Source organism: Cebus imitator, unplaced genomic scaffold (assembly GCF_001604975.1).
Source record: "Cebus imitator isolate Cc_AM_T3 unplaced genomic scaffold, Cebus_imitator-1.0 Scaffold18, whole genome shotgun sequence".
Taxonomy (NCBI): Eukaryota; Metazoa; Chordata; class Mammalia; order Primates; family Cebidae; genus Cebus; species Cebus imitator.
In genome coordinates, this window is record NW_016107333.1 from 11,717,047 (window position 1) to 11,740,145 (window position 23,099).

The 23,099-nt window shown below is 45.1% G+C and overlaps 1 protein-coding gene across 1 annotated transcript; it reads right to left on the minus strand.

Annotated features, from left to right (window-relative positions):
* Window positions 1–4,831: 4,831 nt before the first annotated feature.
* On the minus strand, window positions 4,832–19,319 carry SIRPB2 (signal regulatory protein beta 2). Its single transcript, XM_017515585.2, has 5 exons — window positions 19,098–19,319; window positions 10,587–10,952; window positions 9,161–9,502; window positions 8,230–8,295; window positions 4,832–6,925 (listed from the first exon to the last, which is right to left on the minus strand). The coding sequence occupies exons 1-5, from the start codon at window positions 19,168–19,170 to the stop codon at window positions 6,789–6,791; spliced, it is 984 nt and encodes a 327-aa protein (XP_017371074.2). The 5' UTR covers window positions 19,171–19,319; the 3' UTR covers window positions 4,832–6,788.
* Between the last annotated feature and the right edge of the window lie 3,780 nt (window positions 19,320–23,099).

Here is a 23,099-nt window from a genome sequence, read left to right on the forward strand (position 1 = left end):
CCTATGAAGGGAGTTCTACTGTTACCACTTCCCTTTTACAAATGGGGAAACCTAGACTTCTAAAGAGTTTTGAATCCAGATACTGTGCAGCTCCTGAGTCTGTGCTTCTAACCACTATACCACACTGTCTCTCCGTAGCCTGCAGGACTGTGCACTTACCATGTGGTTTTTGGAGGCAGCTCCAGATGACCTGACTGGAGTTTAGGGCAGGGGATGTGAGGGCATGAACTTGAAACTATATTTACATAACAGTTATTTAAGTGTCCTTAACAAAACCCGGTAAGGAGGTGCTGAAGGCCCAGTACCTCCTATGACCAACCACACCACCCCCCAACCTCCAGCCCATCCTGCCCCAGCCCATCCCCACATTCTACCACCTCTCCCACCTCCAGCCTCACCTCAACCTCACAGACCTGCCACCAGCACCTGATCCACCTAGCCCCACTTTCCCTTCTAACTCTGCCCTCAGTACTAAATGCACCCCCACCCTCCAAAGCCCACCTTCACTCCATTTCAGCCCAACCCCCTCCAGGCTCATCTCCATCTTTCTTCCCACTCCAGCCTCACCCCAGCCCCTCCCTTTAAGCCCATCTTCCACCACCTCCAGCCTCACCCCAGCTTTCCTTCGGTACCCCCTCTGCTGTGTCCTCACTGGTGGTGACTTCACTTTGGGCAGGAGCTGTGTGTACCCAGGACTGGTGTCTCCTCTGACTCCCTACTCCAGTCCCCTAAGGACTAGACCCTCTATAGCTTAGTGGCCCAGGGGAGCTGCTAGGTGGAGCAAATGATTGATTCCTTAACTGACATTCAGACCTTCCAGTGGCCCCTGTACATGGAAGCTGCTGATACGACTCACTCTTCTTTACTACCACTGCCTCAGTGAAGGTGGGACTATTTGTCTCTCTTTTCACAACATCGTCAACTAATGACAATAATAACGAAATAACAGTACTGCCAGCCTGTGTATGGAAAGATGCTTGGCTGCATTAGGCAGCAGTGAGACCCAATTAAAACTGCAATGACATGCCCTTTTGCCCTGTCCAACTGGTAAGAAATGGACAAGTCTGTGAGAGTACGCAGGTAGCCAGAAAGAAGCAGACAAGGGAGCCTTTGGGAAAAGAAGTCCCGCAAACTCTGTTCATTGATAGTCAGCATCACTCACTGACGGTCAGCAAAAAGCCGGTGGCTACACTGGCTACTTCCGGCCTTGGGCTCCTCTGACCCTAAAGGGGACTTATGAGGCCCTACTCGGAGATAACCATGGTAGGGACTGTCCCACTGAGGAGCATGCGCACTCCTACAGTAACGCGCCCTAAAGAAGCCTTCTGCTCCTTATAATAAAAACAAAACACACCCCTGGGTGGAGATTTTAAATGCTAATGAGGCATGCAATGTGTGTGCTAGCATGTACAACCACAGAATATTCATGACCAAGAGGACCACCTAAAACATGATTGTAAGTGGCACCCCTCATGCCCCTTCATGAATAATCACGTGAGATTCTCATAAAGAGGGTCCACCGGCACTAGCTGCTGCTGGCTTGTTCTTTCAGAGTGTTCTGTCTCTTTAAATAAACACTGCTACTGCTACTTTTCACCTGATGCTGTTCTCCAGCCAGGTCAGCCCACTCCTCTCTAGGAATGTACTTTATCTTTCTTCAGTAAAGTCTGCTACTTAACCTTTGCTATGTGTCTCTCGGCTAAGATCTTTCTTTCAAGCAGACAAGAACTGAGGATTCCCGTACCTCCCTGTAGCATGACCACAGAAAATATTGGCATAAGCATGAAACGACAGGAATTTTCCTGTGTCTGGCAGCAGTATATGTTGGTTTAATGGCACTGGGGCACGATTTGGCAAATCTAGTGGAGTTGAATAAGCACAGAACCTGTAGAACCCTCCAGTTCTACTTGTGGATGTGTGCACTGGTGCATGCATCAGGAGACACAATGAAACTGTCTCTGTTTAGGATAATGAGAAACTGGAACAACTAAGGTCTCCATCCATCCACAGAAATCACAGATGTAATATATCGAAAATGGAATACTATACAGCTCTGAAGATGAATGAATTAGAGTTACAGGTAACCAACCTGAATATACCTCAAATGTTGAGCCAAAAAGCAAGGTTGAGAATGATCTGTGTAGCAAAGTGCCATGATACAGTACCATCTAGATAGAGTTTAGAAATGTGCTTGGCTAGGCTTGGCATCCGCCACTTCCCTAGCCCAATGACATGTAGCTGCACTCTGGGCAGTGTGTCTTGTGGGGAGGAAGGACTATTCTTGACCAGGCTGGCGCCTCCTCTCACCCGACACCAATACTGCCACCCCAATACTGCAGCAAGGCTGCCGTCCTTGGGTTGCCAGGGTATAAGAAGCCCCTGCCAAATGGTGTTTGCTCCTCTTCTTCCAGCTCTAGGTCTCACCTGCGGGGGGAAATGGAGGCTCCTCAAGGCCTGAGGAGAGTGATGTGAATGGATCCATCTCTCACGAGGAGCTGTTGCAGAGGCTGGGCCTTTGGCAGCCTTGATGGGGGTTCCTTGGGGCAGGAGAAGCATGGAACAAGAACCATGGGAAGGGAAGGAAAGAGCTAAAGAAGTGTTGCAGGAAGGAGAAAACAGAAGGGGAGGAAGAGAAACAGATGCCCTGATTTAGGGAGCTTGGAGTGTAGCCACTGACATCCAGGGGTCAGATGGGGAGGCCCAGGCAGGATATGTAAAATAGTGGCCTGTTGGACCTTAGCGGGGGATGCAGCCTCCCTGTGGCTTGCCCTCTGTTCTGCCTTTGGTGGGTCATCTCACCTGTGCCATGCCTGGGGCCCCAAAGCAGTAGAAGGGCTGGACTGAGGAGTTCTGTCTCCCATCCATTCCCTACCCTTCCTATCTGTGGTTAGCAAGTTTCACAGAGCCTCCACCAAGGGCCTTAAATTATTCATCTTTTGTTTTATTTGTCTTCTTTAGTGGACTTCCCTCACCTTACTGCCTTGCCATGTCCCTGTGAGTCTCTGGACCCAAGCAGGGCCAACTTTCTATAGGATTTTCAGCTGAGCTGAGGTGAGTAGGGCCATCTGGTGTCTGAAGTTGCACAATAAGGGGCCCAGGCACTGTGGGCTCCATGCTCCTCATGGGGAGGATGGTGACTACAGTTTAGAGTCAGAATTGCATGGCAACCACATGACGAGATAACGTAACCCTAATCATGACTTAGTACTTCTCATGTGCCAGGTGCAGTTAATGCTGCACATACGCCAAGGCATTTTAGCCCCCAAACTACCTAATACGGGAGGCACGCATGTTACTATCAGTTTACAGACAAGGAAACTGAAAGAAACAAACTCACCCAAGAGATAAGTAGGAGAACTGGAATTTGAACCTGCACAGCCAGACTTTGAGATTGTGAAATTCACCTCTGGCATGTACGTAATTCAGATGTTTACAGGGGTCTAACACAGGCCAAGCATTCTGCTTGGTGTTTGCTGTTCTTGTGCCAAGTCAAGCACGCTCCTGCCTCAGGACCTTTGCATTTGCTATTCCTTGTACTTTTCAGCTCTTCCCCGGGGTATCTGCAGGGCTCCCTTCCTCACTTCCTTCAGGTGTCGACTCAAATGTCACTTTATCAGGAGGCCTCTTCTGTCCACTTGCATAAAATAATGTCACCTCCTCTTTGCTCTGGCAACTTCCTTCCCCATCCTCCTGCATTGTAAATGCCCTCAGCACTCAGTATGGTGGGGCCTGTTATTCATCTGGGGTTACTTGCTCAGTGTCTGTCTTCTCTCAGGAGGAGGTAAACTCTGAGACAGCAGACTTCTGTTTTATTCTCAGCACATTGATTAGGGCCTGGCGCAGAGTCAGCCTTCAACTACGCTTCAGGATTGAGTGAGAATGGCTGCGATAGTGGAATGTTAGGTTCCTGTCCCCACGGAGCTCAAATTCTAGCAGGGACAACTCACAACCATCAAGGAAGCAGACACACAAACATACACACACAGACATGCACACGTGCACACACAGGCACACACATCCACATCCACAGACACACATGCACGCACAGACATGTGCACACACACGCACGCACACATGCACATGCGCTCACACACACACCTACACAACAAGTTTTCAGGTAGCAATAAGTATATGAAGAAAACTTAAGTGGCATGGGGGAAATGAGAATGAGGGAGGCACCTTTATGGATAGAGTGATCCAGAGAGGCCTCTTGAAGGTAAGACTTAAGCAGAGACTTGAATAAATTAGGAAGCTTTGTGTGGTCAAAGCCCAGTGGAGTGCTGGAGCAGAATCAGCTTACGGGATCGGGGGAGATGAAGTCAGAAGGGGCGGCAGGGACCAGCTCATGCAGGGCCTACAGAGTGAGGGGGTTTGCAGGGGCAGATGGCACCCACCTCCAGTTATTGGAGGACAAGCTCCATGCTTCCCTGCTGTTTTAGCTTCCCGTGGCTGCTGTGACAGATCACTGCAAACTTGATTATTTAAAATAACAGAAATTTATTTTCTCATAGTTCCGAAGTCCCAAAGTCTGAAATCAAGGTGTTGTATCAGCAAGGCCATGCTTGCTCCGGAGGCTCCAGGGGGAGAATTCACCCCTTGCTTCTTCCAGCTTCTGGTGGCTGCTGGCATTCTTTAACCTGTGGTCACATTGCTCCAAATTCTGCCTCTGTGCTCATATTACTTTCTCTTCTACATCGAAGCTCCTTGTGTGACTTTCTTGTAAGGATACTTATCATGTCTTTTAGGATCTCTTTTAGGGCCCACTTAGATAATCCAGGATAAACCCCAGGCCCTATCTCAAGATTTTTAATTTAATCATGTCTGCATAGTCTTTTTTTTTTTTTTTTGCCATGCAAGGTAACACAGTCACAGGTTCCAGAGATTAGGACATGAATATCTTTGGGATGGGGGCTACTATTCAGCCTAACTTACCTACCCTCTCTACTGTCTGGAAATTAAGTGATTTATTTCATTCTCAGACTGTCCTCTCTGGCTGTGTTCAAGCTGTTTTTCTGTTTGTTATAATGAAAAACATCTAGACTCATCCACTTCCCCCTATAGTGAGTGCTAATAAATGTTTGCTTGGAAACAGAACAGGGAGTTTACATGTATTGAGTACATGCAGTGCACACAGCACACAGGAGGCCCTCAGTAAATGCAAAAGTTGAATTGGTTCTTTGTTTTTGTTTTTCTTGAGATGGAGTTTCATCTTGTTGCCCAGGCTGGAGTGCAGTGGTGCAATCTCAGCTCACTGCAACCTCCACCTCGCCAGTTCAAGGGATTCTCCTGCCTCATCCTCCCAAGTAGCTGGAATTACAGGCATGTGCCACTATGCCAGGCTAATTTTTTGTATTTTTAGTAGAGATGGGGTTTCTCCATGTTGGCCAGGCTGGTCTCGAACTCCTGACCTTAGATGATCCATTGCCTTGGCTTCCCAAAGTGCTGGGATTACAGGCATGAGCCACCATGACTGGCCTTGAATTGGTTTTTACACATGCAGAGAAGTCCATATTAGTATCCTGGATGTTCTGTGATGTGAGGGGCCTCTGATTAGTCACTGAGGATGCACAGTGAGGGGCAGAGGCCTCGGAGTTCAAGGCAGGTGTGTTTGACTCTCTGGCGCGCACACCTTTCCCTATGTCAGGGCTTCTCAGTCCACTAGATGGTGGTAGCACTTCCAAGTTGTGCCAACCCAAAACGACTCCGGACATTGCCAAAAGTCCCATGGGGGCAAAATCACTCTTCCTGGGAACTACTGCACATATCATGCTGCCCCAGGGGAGGTGATGGTGGGAAGAAGTGCTGGCCAGCTAGCTGGGCATTAAACTTAGGTTTAAACCCAGGGCAGGCGAGAGACTGCCTGTCTGCCACTGTGGTGGAGATAACTGGTTATCCCCTGATATCTACCATCTGCTTCTTTAGTGAAAACTTGCAGCTGGGCAGGTTGCTGCCAGAAGTAAAGACTACATTTCCCAGCCTTTCTTGCAGCTAGGTATGACCATGTGACCACATTCCAGCCAAGTAGAGGTAAGTGAGGTGGCCAAGTTCCTGACTGTGCCCTTAGAGGGGAGGGTCCTGCTCCCCTTCCCTGTCTTCTTCCCCAGTCTAACTGGCTGGAAGGTGGACCTGGTAGCAATGGGAGCAGTGAATCCCGGGTCCCAAAACCAGTCTCTGTATTGTGTGGCCTGCTGATGGTCAACATTCTGGTTGATTTCTACTGGGTTAAGCCATTGTTATTTAAGAGCTTTGTTATAGTTGCTTAACCTGCATCCTAATATTACCCCCACCCAAGCCAGCCATAGGGGGATGGAAGGAAGGCAGGAAGGGTGGGGAGAAGGGTGTAGATAGAGGGGCAGAGATGCTGGCTGGTTGAGCTCAGAGATGCTTAGGGACACCCTCTGGGAAGAAGACTCTGAATTGGATGTTGGAGGCCAAGAAGGATGTGGGGAGGTGGGGAAAGGGGCAGGGCACACCAGAAAGGGCTGCAGCAGAGGCAAGGGTATTGAGGAGAGACTTAGCCAGGGCCTGAAAAGCAAGGAGGTCTTGAACAGCCCGAAAAGAGAAAGGGAGACACTTTGGAGGGAAGCCCGGTGCAAAGAGGGGAATTTCACTAGGTGAACCAAAAGCAGATGCACAGATCTGGGAGTTTGTCATGAGCCCTGGGGGCACCTGGAGGCTGGGACTGGAGGCAGGAAAGTGGTTGAGGAGCCCTGGCTCCTCTCCAACTTAGAGGATCCCCACTCTGGGGCTGACGCCTCACTTTTGAACCTTGCTCCCTACTAAGGTGTTCATGGCTCTGCTGGGCCTGTGGTCTTGAAATCTTCTTGCCAAGGGCTCCTCCAACAGGTAGCCAGGGCCAGCAGGACTGCAGCCAAGATCATTGCCTTCAGCCCCAGGACAGCAGGTGTGAACACAACCAGGAGGCCTGGGAGGCACAGGAGAGAGCTCAGGCAGGACCCATGGTGAGGGCCCCACAGCCCACACCTCAGTGCTGCCCATGACCAAGGTCACATCCTGCTGCTGTATAACCTCTGGAGCTGTATCCTTTCTACAGTGACAGAGGTGATCAAAGATCACCCTTTCCTCTGCCCTGGGCCCAGAGAAGGGTCACCCAATATTCTGCCTGCACCTGTAATCATCTCAGTCACATCCCTAACCTCCTCTCTTCCTAATTGCCTAAAGCAATCCTCAAGGTAATTTTACAGCATAAGATCGTGATCCAATTTTTTTTTTTTTTTTTTTCTGAGACAGAGTTTCACTCATGTTACCCAGGCTGGAGTGCAATGGCGCGATCTCGGCTCACCGCAACCTCTGCCTCCTGGGTTCAGGCAATTCTCCTGCCTCAGCCTCCTGAGTAGCTGGGATTACAGGCACGCACCACCATGCCCAGCTAATTTTTTGTATTTTTGGTAGAGACGGGGTTTCACCATATTGACCAGGATGGTCTCGATCTCTTGACCTCGTGATCCACCCGCCTCGGCCTCCCAAAGTGCTGGGATTACAGGCTTGAGCCACCGCGCCCGGCCCGTGATCCAATTTTTTAAGATAAGGAGACAGACCCAGAGTGCAGAAGTGATATTCTCAGGGCCACATGTATTAAAGAAGTCATGGGACCCATGCAGTCTGGCTCCCTTGAATGGCAGGAGCAGGGCAGAGCATCAGGTAAGTAAATCTGACCACCTCTATCACAAGCTCCCACCAGACACTGAGAGTCCCCCAATGTTAACAGGAGATGTGCCAGGCATCATTCTGGACACTTGGCACGTGTAATCGCATTAAATCCACACAGAATCCCATGAAGTAGCTCTCTGATGCTTGTCCCCTCCCATCTAGTTCATACAGTCAGATACCAGATTCCAGGGGTGAGAACCTGCCCATCACACTAGGAAGAGGTTCCATCCAGGAGACTTAGCTACAAAGCCATGTTCTCCAGTGTTGTGCATAGCCTCATAGTGTGTCCCTAAACTCAGAATCCCAGGGAGCTCACCACCTCTCAAGCAAAATTCCCCACTAAACATAGCCCTGGCTATGAGAAAGTTTGTTACAACTGAGCCGTTGTAACATGGTTCTCTGGGGTCCCAGCACTGCAATTGAGATGAGACCCTGGGAGCTTTCTTGGTGGCAGATGAGCCCCAGGAGTGTGGGACTGCTCCGTTCCCATGACCAAGCCATTCATGGCCTCCTTGCCTATGGTAGACTCATTGACTCCACTGAGGTAGGTACACTCACCTGTTGGAGACATCTCAGTTGCACGTTCCCTGGTGAATTCTGCCTCTTGGGAAGAGGTAGATTTTGCTGCAAGGGAGAGAGGCTTTCTCATACTTCCCTTTATCTTTCTATCCCACCACTTCCTGAGTCCCAGGAGCTAGGGGTCTCTGGGATGAGTCTGCCAGTTTCTACCTGGGTGGGGGCTGGAAGTCAAACCCTGCAGCTATGAAGGACAAAATTAGGCTTTCTGCTAGAGCACCTTTGGGGTATGGACATGTCTAATTCATTGCAGTATCTCTAGTACTTAGTGTAGTGCAGGACACTCAACAGGCATGTAGTAGATGCTGGTTGAATTATTATTATTGCTACTATTATTTTTTGAGACAGAGTTTCACTCTTGTTGCCCAGGCTGGAGTGCAATGGTGTAATTTTAGCTCACTGCAACCTCTGCCCCCTGGGTTCAAGCGACTGTCCTGCCTCAGCTTCCCAGATTTCTGGGATTACAGGCATGTGCCACCGCTCCCGGCTAATTTTGTATTTTTAGTAGAGACAGGGTTTCACCATGTTGGTCAGGCTGGTCTGGAACTCCTGACTCAGGTGATCCACCCACCTTGGCCTCCCAAAATGCTGGGATTACAGGAGTGAGCCATGGTGCCTGGCCGATGTTTGTTGATTTATTAATGATCCATATAGAATTCTGTAGAAATCAAAATGGGGAAACATTTACTCTGCTTGAGAGGAGAAGAAGGTTTTACAGAGGAGGGGTCATTTGTTCTGGGCCTTGAAGGATGAGTAGGAGTTTTCAGAGAAAAGAAGAAAGCATTCCAGGTAGAGGGAACAACTTATGTAAAGCCATGGAGGCTGGGAAGAGCTGGCTTGTTTGGGACATGTAGAAAAATTGCTCATGAAACCTGCTCCTCTCCCCCAACAACTCCAAAACCAATTGTCTCACCTTTCATTTTCAGCCTGGTGCCCTGTCCAGACAGGTATTGCCTGTTGGGTTTCCTCTGAAACTTTGCACAGTAATAGGTGCCTGCATCCTCATTGGAGATGCTTTGCAGAAGAATGCTGAAGTCATTGTTGGAGGACCGCACGGCTGTCGCCTTGGAGTGGGAGATGCCTCCAAAGTTGTAAATGGCCTCCCGGCTCAGACCAGCTCCCCGGAACCACCTGATGGGTCCGGGGGGACCGTCTCCAAGCACTGTGCAGTTCAGAAAGACAGTGTCTCCAGTGGATGCCAACACCAGTTCCTGGGGCTGGATGATCCACAGGTCTGGCTCAGGGTCCCCAGCTCCTGAAGCCAAAGAAGAGGTCTTTGTTGGATTCCCTCTCCTCTTCCATCATTTCCTCCCTGGTGCTTTCCCTCCCTTCCTTATTTCCAGATTTCTTCTCTCAGCCACTCCCTTCTGCTTTCTTTATTACTCATTAGCTGACTCATTCAGTAAAGAGGCTCTGAGTACCTACTACATACCAATGGTAGAATTGGGAATATGAAACTCAGGAAGACACATAAGTGCCCTGCCCTGAAGCCATTCTCTGTCTGCTAGTGGAGATGGTCAAAAAATTGCCCAGAGACTGGAAATCCAGAAGACGGCAGAACTACAAAGGAGGCGCCATCATAGCTTGGAAGAAGCCAGGGAAGCCTTCCTGAATCTGGCATTAAGTGAAAATGAACTCCCATGCACAGATACTCTCCATGTCACCAGTTTACAGGGTGATTCCACAGGCATCCGTTTTATTTAATCCCCCAATGACCCTTGAAGTGCAAATTGTGTTGCCTGTTTTCCAAGCAAAGCACTCTAGGCATGTAGAGTCAGGGTAACTGACTTAAGAATGCACCACTATTCTATAAGAGTCCCGGGATTTGGGTATTCAAGTCACCACAGGTCCACTTAAAGATACCATGATTGATTACCTGGGGAGTGTGGTAGTTGACATGCTCAGCCTCAGGTTTTGACTCTGTGCTAGTAATAGGGAACATCCACACTCTTACTTTGGCTGCATGGTGGAAGGCTATTCTTCCTTGTCCCTTGTCTTGGAGCTGAGCCATGTGACTTGCTTTAGCCAATGGGCTGTTAGCAGACATAATGTGACTAGATGCTTGAGGTGTACTTGAAGAATTGGGTCTGGGCTTCTGCTTCTGCCATTTCCATGAGAAAATCATGCCCCATGTAGCTGCTACGTCTCCAGCCTGGACTCTAGCATGAGACATGAGAAGTGAAACCACCCAGCCACATGGAAATGTCCATGTGAGATAAAAACATGTATTGTTGTATGCCACTGAAATTTTGTGTGACACAGCATGACACAGTGGATAAAGGTGACTGTGCAGGGAAGCAGACCAGAGCAACGTGTGGCCTGCAGGGCCTGATACTCACCCTTCACAAGCACTGAGGTGCCTGCATCCGATTTCATTTCTGAGTGTTCACTCAAACCATCAAACGTCACACAGTGGTAGGTTCCAGTGTGCTCCCTGGTGACATTGTGGATATAGATGGAATAATCGCAATTCAGTGGTTCTGATGTCCGTTGGATCATAGGCATCACCCCGGGGAAGGAGCCATGTTTAAAGTTATAAATTTCTTGTTGGTCCTTAGTGCTCACCTTGACCCATTTTATCATACCATCGGTGCAGGAGCCGACCACCATACACCTCAGTAGGAGGGTCTCGCCTTCTGCCACCAGCATGGGGCCCTCGGGCTGTAGCACCTGCCACTCATTCTGGCTGCTCTGCTCAGAGGCTTCTACAAAAGAGGAAGAAAGACCTTGCACTGGACAGGAAGGACTTGGAGCCCTAAAAGGCAGGCTTAAAACAATCAAACCATTATCTGGCCGAGAACAATGGCCCAGGACAAGACAGGAGTGTCATCAGAGAGGGAAGGGAAAGAGGGGATGAGGTGGCTGGCTGCAGAGAGAGAACTGAGCTATGCAATGGAAAACCTGCAAATAAATATCACTCAAGTTACTCACCATGTGCTAGGCCCTGCGTGCATTATGTCACTTATTCTTCACCATGCTCCTTTAAGGTAAACTGCGTTATTCCCATTTTTCCACAGAGAAAACGGAGGGCCCGGAAAGGTTAGGCAGTGGACCCAGGATCATCTGCTAGGATTGTGTGTCCCAAATGCACATGTTGATATCCTAACCTCCAGCACCTCAGAATGTGACTGTATTTGGAGGTAGGGTCTTTAAGGAGGTAATTCAGTTAAAATGAGGACATTAGGGGCGGGCCTTAATCTAATCCAACTGATGTCCTTATAAGGAGAGGGACCTGAGACACACACATACAAGGGGAAGACCATGTGACGATACAGGGAGAAGGCAGTCGTTTATAGGCTGAGGGGGGAGGCCTTAGACAAACCAGCCCTGCAGACACCTTGATCAAGGGTTTACAGCCTCCAGAATTGTGAGAAATTACATTGAGATGTTCAAGTCACCCAGGCTCAGTACTTTGCTATGGAAGCTCTGGCAGATTCCCACATTCACCCAGTAGGAGGGTGACAGGCTTGATTCAGGCCCTCTCAGCGTGTTTCTGGAGCTCTGGCTGTTAATCTGCAAATGCCATCCTTTGGAGATGTAGGTTTGTATGTTGTAGCATTCAGTGTAAATACCCTTCCTGCCTCCTGCGAATTATTCAGCAGACTGCGGTTCTTGTTAATGTGTTGTGAAGATGGGTTGAACTGCTGATTTTGTCCTCAAAGTGGATACAGAGAAAGAGGGCTGAGGCTGCCCATGGAAGTTCTGGGTTACAGACATCATCACATGTACTCCTTCTAAGAATTCTGTCAGCTAGATGTTATTATAATCTCAATTTTAAAAACTTTTCAGTTTATTACTTATTTATAAATTTTTTTTTTTTTTGTAGTGATGGGGTCTCACTGTACAGGCTGGCCTCAAACTCCTGTACTTAAGTGATTCCTTCGCTTTGGCTTCCCAAAGTGCTGGGATTACAAGTGTGAGCCACTGTGCCCAGCCTATTATCTCCATTTTTGAGATGAGAAAGAAAACAAATGCTCATAGTGGTAAAGAAACATGAGGTGAACCATGCATTCAGTAGGTATCATGGCCAGGATTTGAACTCAGATCAGGTGACTTAAGATTCTGCTCAACTCAAGGTCACCAGATTTGTGCCCTGAATTTCCTTTTTATCTGTATTCCCATCAGCTTTGTGAATAGCTCAGTCTCACTCTACACTTTTGTTTGCAGTATATTATGGTGTTTCTCAGTTGTGAATGAGGGAAGGAGAGTAAGAAGATGAAGCAAACATTCCCTTTTAAGAAGATCTAGGAAAAAGTTACGGAATTCTAAATTCTATTTCTACCTGTCTTCAGCTGGCCATGTGCTATTAACCACCAAGAAAGCTTTCTCACAATTGTGACCAAGTGATAACCACCTGTTGAATCCTAGGGACTACCTTTGTCCTTGATGTCCTCAGTTCCGAGACATTCAGCAACATCCACTCTCAAACGTTATTTGAGCCAGTCAGATCTGTTATCACTAATCCTTCCTGTTGGCTCTTTTGCTTGCGTCAAGAAGTTTCCTCACACACATGTGCAGAACTCTGCATCACTCAGTACAGAGCTAAAAATGATGCCTGTTCCTACCAGCCACACTGGTAAACTTCATGATTGTCCGGGCTCTGGAGAGAACTGTAGAAGAGAGTACACAGCCCAGAAAGAAGTGTTCTGGTCCACACAACAAATCTTAAAAGGCTCCAAAATGATCTAAAAAAATTACGTTCTACTGTGAGGCTTCTAACACATGTATAAGTAGAAGTTATGACATCAATAGAATAAAGACTGGGAGTGGAGAAATGTGAGTTTACTATTGTAAGGTTTTTTCTCTCACTCTCTTTCTTCTTCCTTCCTTCCTTCCTCCCCTCCCTCCCTTCTCTCTCTTCTTTCTTTCTCTTTCTTTCTCTTTCTTTCTTTCTTTCTTTCTTTCTTTCTTTCTTTCTTTCTTTCTTTCTTTCTTTCTTTCTTTCTTTCCTTCTTTCTTTCTTTCTTTCTTTCTTTTTCTTTCTTTCTTTCTCTTTCTTTCTTTCTTTCTTTCTTTCTTTCTTTCTTTCTTTCTTTCTTTCTCTTTCTTTCTCTTTCTTTCTTTCTTTCTTTNTCTTTCTTTCTCTTTCTTTCTTTCTTTCTTTCTTTCTTTCTTTCTTTCTTTCTTTCTTTCTTTCTTTCTTTCTTTCTCTCTCTCTTTCTTTCTTTCTTTCCTTCTCTCTCTCTCTCTTTCTTTCTTTCTTTTCTTTCTTCTTTCCATCACCTGAGTATTTATTATTTCTATGTGTTGGGTACATTTCAAGTCCTCTTTTCTAGCTATTTTGAAAAATATAACACATTGTTGTGAATTATAGTCACCGTACTCTGCTATCAAACATTATAATTTATTCCTTTTATCTAACTGTGTGTTTGTACCCATTCACCAACCTCACTCTTAATTCCTTTCCCTCAGGTCCATTACCTTTCCTAGTCTTTGGTATCTATCATTCCATCATTACACTCTCTACTTCCATGAGATCATTTTTAGCACCCTCATATTTGTCTTTCTGTGTCTGGGTTTTTCTCTTTCTTTCTTTCTCTCTTTCCTTCCTTCCTTCCTTCCTTCCTTCCTTCCTTCCTTCCTTCCTTCTCTTTCTTTCTCTCTCTCTCTTTCTTTCTTTCTTTCTTTCTTTCTTTCTTTCTTTCTTTCTTTCTTTCTTTCTTTCTTTCTTTCCTTCCTCTTTCTTTCTTTCCTTTCTTTCTTTCTTTCTTTTTTTTCTTTTCTCTCTTTTTCTTTCTTTTTTTGGAGTGTGATGGTGTGATCTTAGCTTACTGCAAACTCCACCTCTCAGGCTCAAGCGATTTTCCTGCCTTAGCCTCTCAAGTAGGGCTTATTTCACTTAATAAAATAATCTCCAGCTCCATCCATGTGCTCTGAATGATGAAATGATTTCATTATTTTTTATGGTGGAATAGTATTCCATTGTGGGTGTGCTTGGGGATACCCAAAATATACGTATTTTCTTTATCCATTCATCCATTGATTGACATTTAGATTGATTCCATACATTTGCAATTGTGAATAGTGCTGTAATAAACATAGAAATCCATGCACTCCTTTGATACATCGATTTCTTTTCCTGTGGATAAATACCCCATTCTAGGATTGCTGGATCATATGGTAGTGCTATTTTTATATTTTTGAGAAATCTCCATGCTGTTTTCCATAATGACTGTACTAATTCACATTCCCACCAATAGTGTTCCCTTTTCTCCTCATCCTCATCATCATTTTTTTGTTTGTTTGTTTTTTTGTTTTTTGGAGACAGAGTCTTGCTCTGTGACCCAGGCTGGAGTGCAGTGGTGCCATGTCAGCTCACTGCAACCTCTGCCTCCTGGGTTCAAGTGATTCTCCTGCCTCAGCCTCCTGAGTAGCTGGGATTACAGATGCGTGCCACTATGCTGGGCTAATTTTTATATTTTTAGTAGAGATGAGGTTTCACCATGTTGGCCAGGCAGGCTGGTCTTAAATGACTGACCTCAGGTGATCTGCCGCCTTGGCCTCCCAAAGTGCTGTGATCAAGCTCGAAATGAATCTTAATACAGTAGAAACACACACACACACACACACACATGCACACATGTACACACACACACACACAGAGAAAAAATCAATGAGAAGAAGAAAATCTTTGAGAAGATCACTAAAATTGATAAATCTCTAGTGAGATGGAACAGAGGAGACACACAGAGAGAGAACCTAAATTGTGAAAATCAGGAAAAAGATTGGTGATATTACTACAGATTTGACTCATATTAATAGAATAATAAGGGAATATTATGGAAAACTTCAAGTTATGTATACTTGACAAATTCTGTAACATGAACAAATTCCTTGAAAAAGATCCACTGCCAAAGCTATCTCAAGAAGAAAAAGATAACCTGGATAGCCCTATTAGCTATCAAAAAGTTTAATCTGTTATTAAAAATCTTCCCAAATCCTAGATAGTTTCATTAGTAAAGTTTCATATCAAGGCCTCACTCTGTCACCCAGGCTGGAGTGCAGTGGCACTGTCTTGGCAGGAAAATCGCTTGAGCCTGGGAGGCGGAGTTTGCAGTAAACCAAGATCACACCATCACACTCCAAAAAAAGAAAGAAAAAGAGAGAAAAGAAAAAAAAAAGAAACAAGGTTGTTCCTGGGAGGTTGGAGTGAGCCTCCCAGGTTCAAGCGGTTCTTCTGCTTCAGCTCCCGTGTAGCTGAGATTACAGGCATGTGCCACCATGCCTGGTTAATTTTTACATTTTTGGTAGAGGCGGGGTTTCACCATGTTGGCTAGGCTGGTCTCGAACTCCTGGGCTCAAGTGATCTACCTGCCTCAGCTTTCCAAAGTGCAGGGATTACAGGCATGAGCCACCATGCCCGGCCAAATTTTTCATATTTTTAAGAAATAAATAATACCAATTTTATATAAATACTTTTAGAAAATTGAAAAGTCATTCTTTTCTAATTATTCTACAAGTCCCAGTGTTATCTTGAAATCAAACCCAAAGTCCTTATAAGAAAAAAAAAATATCCCTCATGAACATAAAAAAATTTTAAACAAAATTTTAGTAAACCAAATTCAGCAATCAGCAATATGTAGAAAGTATAATACATTATGATCAAGTTGAGTTTATCCCTGGAATGTAAAGTTGGTTTAAAAATCAATCAATATAATTTACCATATTACTAAACTAACACACACATGCATATACATGCACTCATATAATCATCTCAACAGATGCAGAAAAAGCACTTTTCAAAGTTGAACATGCATTCCCAATAATAACGCTCAGCAAACTAGGAATAGAAGGAAGCTTTTCAAGTTGATAAGCGGCATCTGTGTAAAACCCACAACAAATATCATGCTTAGTAGTGCAAAAATGAATGTTTTCCCTGCAGATCAGGAACTAGACAAGGATGCTTGTTTTTACTATTTCTATTCGATACTGTAGGAGAGGTACTAACCATGAAAAAAGGTAATAGGAAATAGAAGACACCCAGATTCGAAAGAAAAAAGGAAACTATCTTTATGTGCAGATGACATAATTAAAATTGCAATGAAAATTTCTTAAAAAGGCTACTATACCTAACAAATGAGTTTAGCAACAATGACGATAAAAGATCCATATACAAAATTATCTGTATTACTATATACTAGCAATAAAGAATTTGATATTTGAATTGAAAAATTCCAGTCATTAATATTATAAGAAAATAGAAAATATTTAGCCAAAAAATGTGAAGGTATTGCAAACTGAAAACTTACAAGACATTGCTAAGAGAAAAAAAATCAAGCCTAAATAAATAGAGAGATATACACTGTTCATATGTTGGAAGATTCAATATTGCTAAGGTGTCAATTTTTCTCAAGTTGATACACAAATTCACTGCTATTCCCATTCAAATCCCAGCAGGCTTCACTTTAGAAATTGATAAACTAAATCTAAAATTTCTAGAGTAGCTAAAACAATTTGAAAAAGAATAAAATTAGAAAACTAATACCACCTGATTTTAAGACTTACATAATGCTACAGTAATCAAGACAGTGTGGTATCACACAAAGATTGATAAAATAAAATTCATTTCCCTAAGAGAAATGGAAGGATATATCGACACAGAGACTTGTACATGAATATTCATAGACACTTTATTTACAATAGCTCTAAACTGCAAACAACCCAAATGTCTGTCAACAGGTGAATGGGAAAGGGTTTATCCTTACAATGGACAGACATGAGAAGAAATGAACTACTGACAATGCAACAACATGAATGAATCTCAAAATAATTATGCTGAGTAAAAGAAGCCAGCCAAAAAGTACAACTGCATGATCCTTGTTGTATAAAATTCTAGAAAATGCAAACTACAGTGACAGAACACAGATACATGGTTGCTTTGGAGACAAAAAGGAGTGACAAGGATGAATCACAAGGAAACTTTCGGATGCTGGATTCTTCCAAAATGCTGATTTTGCTGATTGATTTCACAAGTGTGAAATATACCCAATGCTCACAGACAAAATTTATCAAATTGAGTACTTTACATATATGGTTTAATGTATGTCAATTACGCTTATCCCAGCTGGGGGTGAGTCTGGAGAAGTGAACACCAGGGCTGGAACCCGGACTCAGTCCTGGTGCCCACATCCCTCCCCTCCCTCTGTCCTTCTGAGTCTCCTTCCATGTTGTCACATGGGCTTTAGGAGGTGTCCTAGGAGGTTTGCCTCTGCCTTGTCGGTGGAGCTGGACCAGCCCTGGGCTTCCTTCTCATCTATTTGCCATCTGCATTCTCTGCCTTTCATGGTTCCTGTACAGGGGCTTCCTCTAAAAGCCTTACAGAATGTCTGTTAGCCCCAGTCTCCTCTACTACAAAACAGGGCACTCATAAGACCTTTCTCTGGGGCTGCTGTATTAAATAAAAACGTGGTGAGGCTCAACCCTGGGCCAGCTACATAATTTGTGAGGCCAAGGGCAAAATGGAAATGCAGGTCCCTTTCTAAGCAACACAGAAGAGCATTAAACCAAGCATGGGGCCCTTCAAAGCAGGGGGCCCTGTGCCACTATATAGAGGGCACACCCATGCACCAGCCCTGACTCAGCTTGAGATGCAGCTGGACTGAAACCTTCCAGCTGACTGGTTTAAGCAACTTCTCTTACTTTCCATCTATTCAGTTCCAACAGTCATTCAGAATATTTTTTATTCTGGGTAGTTTAGATTTCTGATTTCCTAGTCTAGTGCCTAAAACATAGCAGACACTCAAAAGTACTTGTGGAATGAGAACTAGGAATTATGATTCACATCTTACAATTGAGGAAATCAGCTTCAAGAAGTGAAGTGGTGTCATGAGTCATACGGCCAACGAGTGAGGGAGCAACCAGGTCTGACTCCACACCTCGGTTCTGCCAGGAGCTCTCCTGGGGGTGGACACTCTGGAGGACCAAAGGGGTGATGGACAGAATGTAGGTTTCAGTGGAGCTTGGAGCAGGGGCCCAGATGGTCAGGAGATGGAATGAGCCCACTGAGAGCCACATATCGCCGCCTGGTGGATCAGAGAGTTCTGGACTCAAAGGCTGAGCTATAAGCAGGGGTCTCAATCCAGACTCAGGAGCTAACCTGACCTGCCCCTGAGTTAGGGGAGACATGGGAATGATAATATTAATGGCCAAAGTTACTAAATCTTTGTTATGCTGGGTACTTACAGGTATTATCTTCTTGAATTCTCCTAAGAAAGTCACAAGGTGGGTCCTATTTTTAGCTCCGTTTTACAGATGGAAAAACTAAGGCTCAGAAAAAAGTAAACTTAAAATGGTTAGTAGTGAGGTTTGAGCCTATTGCATCATAAGCTGAGCTGGGGCTGATTCATGGCTGTGCCATCTATATAGTCACACAGGGCCCCGTGCTTAGAAGGATCCCATGCTTGGTTTAATGCTCTGCTGTGTGGCTCAATAGTTTTTGAACAACAGATCCCAGTCTTTATTTTGCACTGGGTCTCATAAACTATGTAGTTGGCCCAAGGCTGAGCCTCACCACTTTTCTATTTAATATTAACAGCAGCCCTAGAGAAAGGTCCCATGAGTGTCCCTGTTTTATAGAAAAGGCTCCTGGGGTTAACAGAGCTGCAGCATCTGACGTGGGCATAGGAGCATCCAAGCTGGAAGGCAGTGGGTGTGAGCACAGAGCCTGCGAGCTTATCACTTCACTATGCTGCTTCTTGGGACACTGGGTCTGCTCTCTGCTGGGGTCAGGCAAATTTTCAGTGTCTCCCTCTTTATCTTCGTGGGGTCAAGCTTCTGCAGGCAAGCCAGAGCACTTGGCATCCCTATAGCGACCGACCAGCCAGGGGTGGACCCTGTTCTGTCCCACCTACCTGAGAGGACAAGGACCAGAGCCAGTAGCAAGAAGCAGGGAAGCAAGTGGGCCAGGCAGGTGGGGGCGGGCATCACGGAGTGTATGGCACCTCCTATGGTTCCCAGGACTTGGGGCTCCTCTGCTCTCTGTTGAGTGTTGAAGTCTGAGGTGGGGCCGTGGACAAGGCAGTTTCTGCCTGGGGAAGTGTTTTTGCTGTAGCAACACAAGGCTGCTGGTGCAATAGGAAAGTCGTTCCTGCTTTCGTGCCTGAGCTGTGGTTCCTGTAATCACTGTGCTAAAACCTTGATGACCCCTTGCCATAGGCTCTGTCCAAGGTGCCCAGGAGGGAGATGGGCACTGAGGTCATAGGATGCACTCTGGAATCAGCTGGACTTTGGAGCAAGCATTGGATCTTCCTCTTCTTGGCCGTGCAAGATTTTAAAGTCACTTACCATTTCTGAGTCTTTGTTTCTTCATTTGCAACGTAGGAACAGCAGCAATCCCCTCCTCAGAAAAGTTTTGATGAGATTATAAGAAATAATATGTGCAAGGGCACAGAACGGTGTAAATGCTAAACATGTTAACTATCATTATTCATGATGTGTAGAAGATAGAGGAAGTAACATTCCTTCAGAAGAAGGATTTATCATAAAGCAAGCCCCATGGGGGCCTCCTTCTGGCACTGCATGGAGGGCACAAGACTAATTCCTAAAGGTATAATCATGGGCAGCTCTCTCAGCCTCCCTTTCCTGGGGTCCACTCAGGAAACATACTGAAACATACTCAGATTGTGCAAACATTTGTGTCTGTGGCATCTTTGTTTCCCGTAACTGATCTGAACTTCCTCAGGAGCCTCCTGGTGCTGCCTATCAAGAAGGAAAAGATTAACCTTGCTGATTAATGCAATCCAGGCAGTCTCTTCAGCCACACTGTTTGGGTTCAAAACTTGGCTTTACTCAGTATGGCTGTGTGACCTTAGGCCAATCATTCGAACAATTTGTGCCTCAGTTTCCTGATCTGTAAAATAGGAATATGGTACCATGTATGGGGGGGAGTCAGTGCTGTATAAGCTTTCACCATTGTCTTTTAGGTTAACTCAGTCTTTTCCAGGCAAAAATACAGGAACAACTCAGCCTTTCAGTGTTTCACTTCCTCCCTCATGGTTCAGAAGGTACTGGGTGCAGAGGAAGCTGAAGATTCTCCCTGCAGCAGGGTGGCAGGCCTTGGATCTAAGTGTGTCCCCTGGGTCCTAGGAGGCTTGTGTCTACCATGAGGGGGGTTAGTCTGGCCTGGTCCCCAAGGACATTGCACTGGGTCTGTGACTGGTCTTTTCAAGCCTTGCATTGATACCCCTGCTCAATTCTATTACTCCCTCTACTTGTTCTCTTGTCAATTAGACCCATACATTGAAGCTTCTTTGAAAGGGCCACAAGCCTAGATAATTCCACCAGACCCTCAGTACCTCCCTGTCATTCTTACCTGGGAGCTTCTGCATCACTTGCTCAGTTATGCAGATTTCTTTCTCAGCTACTTGCTTTTCTTTCCTAAAGTTTTATTTACAAATAATTTTATTTATTTTAATAGGCAAGGCATTGTATTGCTTAGCTATTGCTGCATAACAAACCACCCCAAAATTTAGAAGCTTAAAAACTAACCATTGAGTTAGTTCATGATTCTGTGAGTTGACAATTCAGCCTAAGCTCAGTTTGGTGGTTGGTTCCTCTCATCTCAGCTGATATTGGCTGGGAGTGTTCATGCATGTGAGGTCATCTGCAGGTTGTCTAGGTGGCTTTGCTACTGGAGTTGGCTGATTGTTAACCCAGGTACCTCAGGCCTCCTCCATGTGGTCTCTCTGCCTCCAGGGCACAAGCTTAGGCTTCTTCACATGAAAGGAGATGTTTTGAGAGACAGTGCAAGATACAAGGTAACTTCTGCTATATTCTTTTGGCCAGAGCAAGTTACAAGACCAGACAAGATTCAAGGAATGGAAAATAGACTTTGCCTCCTGTTAGGAGGAGCTGCAAAGTCTTATTGCAAAAGGTGTGGATACAAAGAGGGGGTATAGAATTGTGGACATTTTTGTCATTTATCTGCCATGGGCATCCACAGAGTACAACATTCAGAGGATTCAGTGTCTCCTTTGTAGACATTACTTTCCTTAGGGTTAACCACAATCACCAGTTTTTGAAGACATTCAATTCCTCTACTGTTTCTGATCTAGTGCTCAGGAGCCAGGTTGGACATGGTTTCTTTGTGATGCTGTGACCTGTGAACACCCTGGGAAGCCAGGCCATGGTCCCTTATGCTGTAGGAATCCCTAAATTCCATTCCCACCCTACCCCAGCATTTGGACCTCAGGAGTGTGGGGTTGGCAGGACTCTAGCATCTCAACTGCTGTCTTCTCCTTCTTTTTCTTACTACCTCACTAAGTCATAAGGGGAAGAGTTCCCCTTCTTTTCTTTCTGGTAGGGACTTGCCTAACCTCAGTCCTCTTCCTAACAGCTGCTTGTCTTTGTTTTAGCTGGAATCCCCCCCATTCCTTCCTCAAGACAACAAGTCTCACAATCCGGCTTTAGAATTGGAAAAAGAGCTTCCACAGAAGGAATTAAACTACTGTGAGGTGAAAAATACAAAAGGAAATACTAAAAACGTTGTATCTGTCACATCATCTATAAAACTCATGAAATGCGATTGTGCATGAAGCACTGGCTCACGGTAATTGCTCAATAACTAGGAACAATGATATTCCCTGTGGTCAGTGTGCTTGGGTATCACACGAACTGTAGTGTCTGTTACTAGCCTGAGTTCGGTTATCCTCAATAAGGGCACCCGAGGTATATATATAGAACAGAAGTCTACACATAAAGTTTTTTTCCTTCCACTATAAAAATGGAACTTTGCTAAAACAACAGCTTTTTCATTGTTTACCATAAAATGGAAAACATACTAAGCAAGCATTGGCAAAATGTTCAGCCTTAGCAGCAATCAAGTAAATACCAATTTAAAAAAGTGCAACTAGTCTCTTTGCAATCAGCTATCTTTCCCCACTTCTTTCTCTGCTCTCTTCTTTCTTGGAGGTTCTAAAAGCCTGGGAACAACATTTTCTGTAACTCCTTGTCATTGTTATTCTAGAGTAGCTTCTACCAAGGAGATGTGCTTGCTTAGATTTGGAAGGTAAAAGAAGAGGCATGCTTGCTTCTCTAGCCATGAAGAGGAGGCAGATACGTGAGCATTGGTGGCTTTAATTTATTCAAATGCGAGGTTTTGCAGTGCTCCCTGTCTTCTATAAATCACCTCTAAAGCACAGGCAGCTGGGGTCATTAGTAGCAGTGTCTATGAGTCTCTCATATTCCTGATTTTCCAAGAGCTACCAGCAAACTTGGGAGATAAAGCAGTGAGAATTTCCAATGGTCTGTAAGCACCAAATGCCAGGAGTCCCATGAGAACAAAGCATGGCTTTTTATGACCTAACCTTGGAAGTCATCCAGCCTCATTTCTTCCCTTCTTTTCATTTAGGAGGAAGTGTTTGGTGTCTCAATACTAAAGCCTCTAAGGTCCTTGAACTTGATTTTCTGTTATTGGCAATTTGTCTTGCCTTGTGGCTTAGTTTGCCTTTCTTGCTCCCGTTTCCTATTTCATGTCAAATCCCATGACATGCTTTTTGGTGTTTTTGTTTTAAATTTTTATTGAGGTCTGACTTACGTACAGAAAAAGGCACAAACATTAAGTGTGCAATTTGGTGAATTTTTAGGCGTTTGCATCTGTATACATCTGTGTAATAACCACCCCACGATGTAGAAAGCTTCTTCTTGTTTCTTTCCATTCAGTCTCCGACCTCAGAGGCAACCACCTCTGATTTTTATTACCACAGGTTGGTTTTGTTTGTTCTTGGAGTCTTTAGTTTTTCCAAATATAAGACCACATCATCAGCAAACAAGGATACCCTGGCTTCTTCCTTTATAATTTGGATGCCTTTTTTTTCCTTTCTCTTGTCTGATTGCTGTAGCTAGGACATTCATTA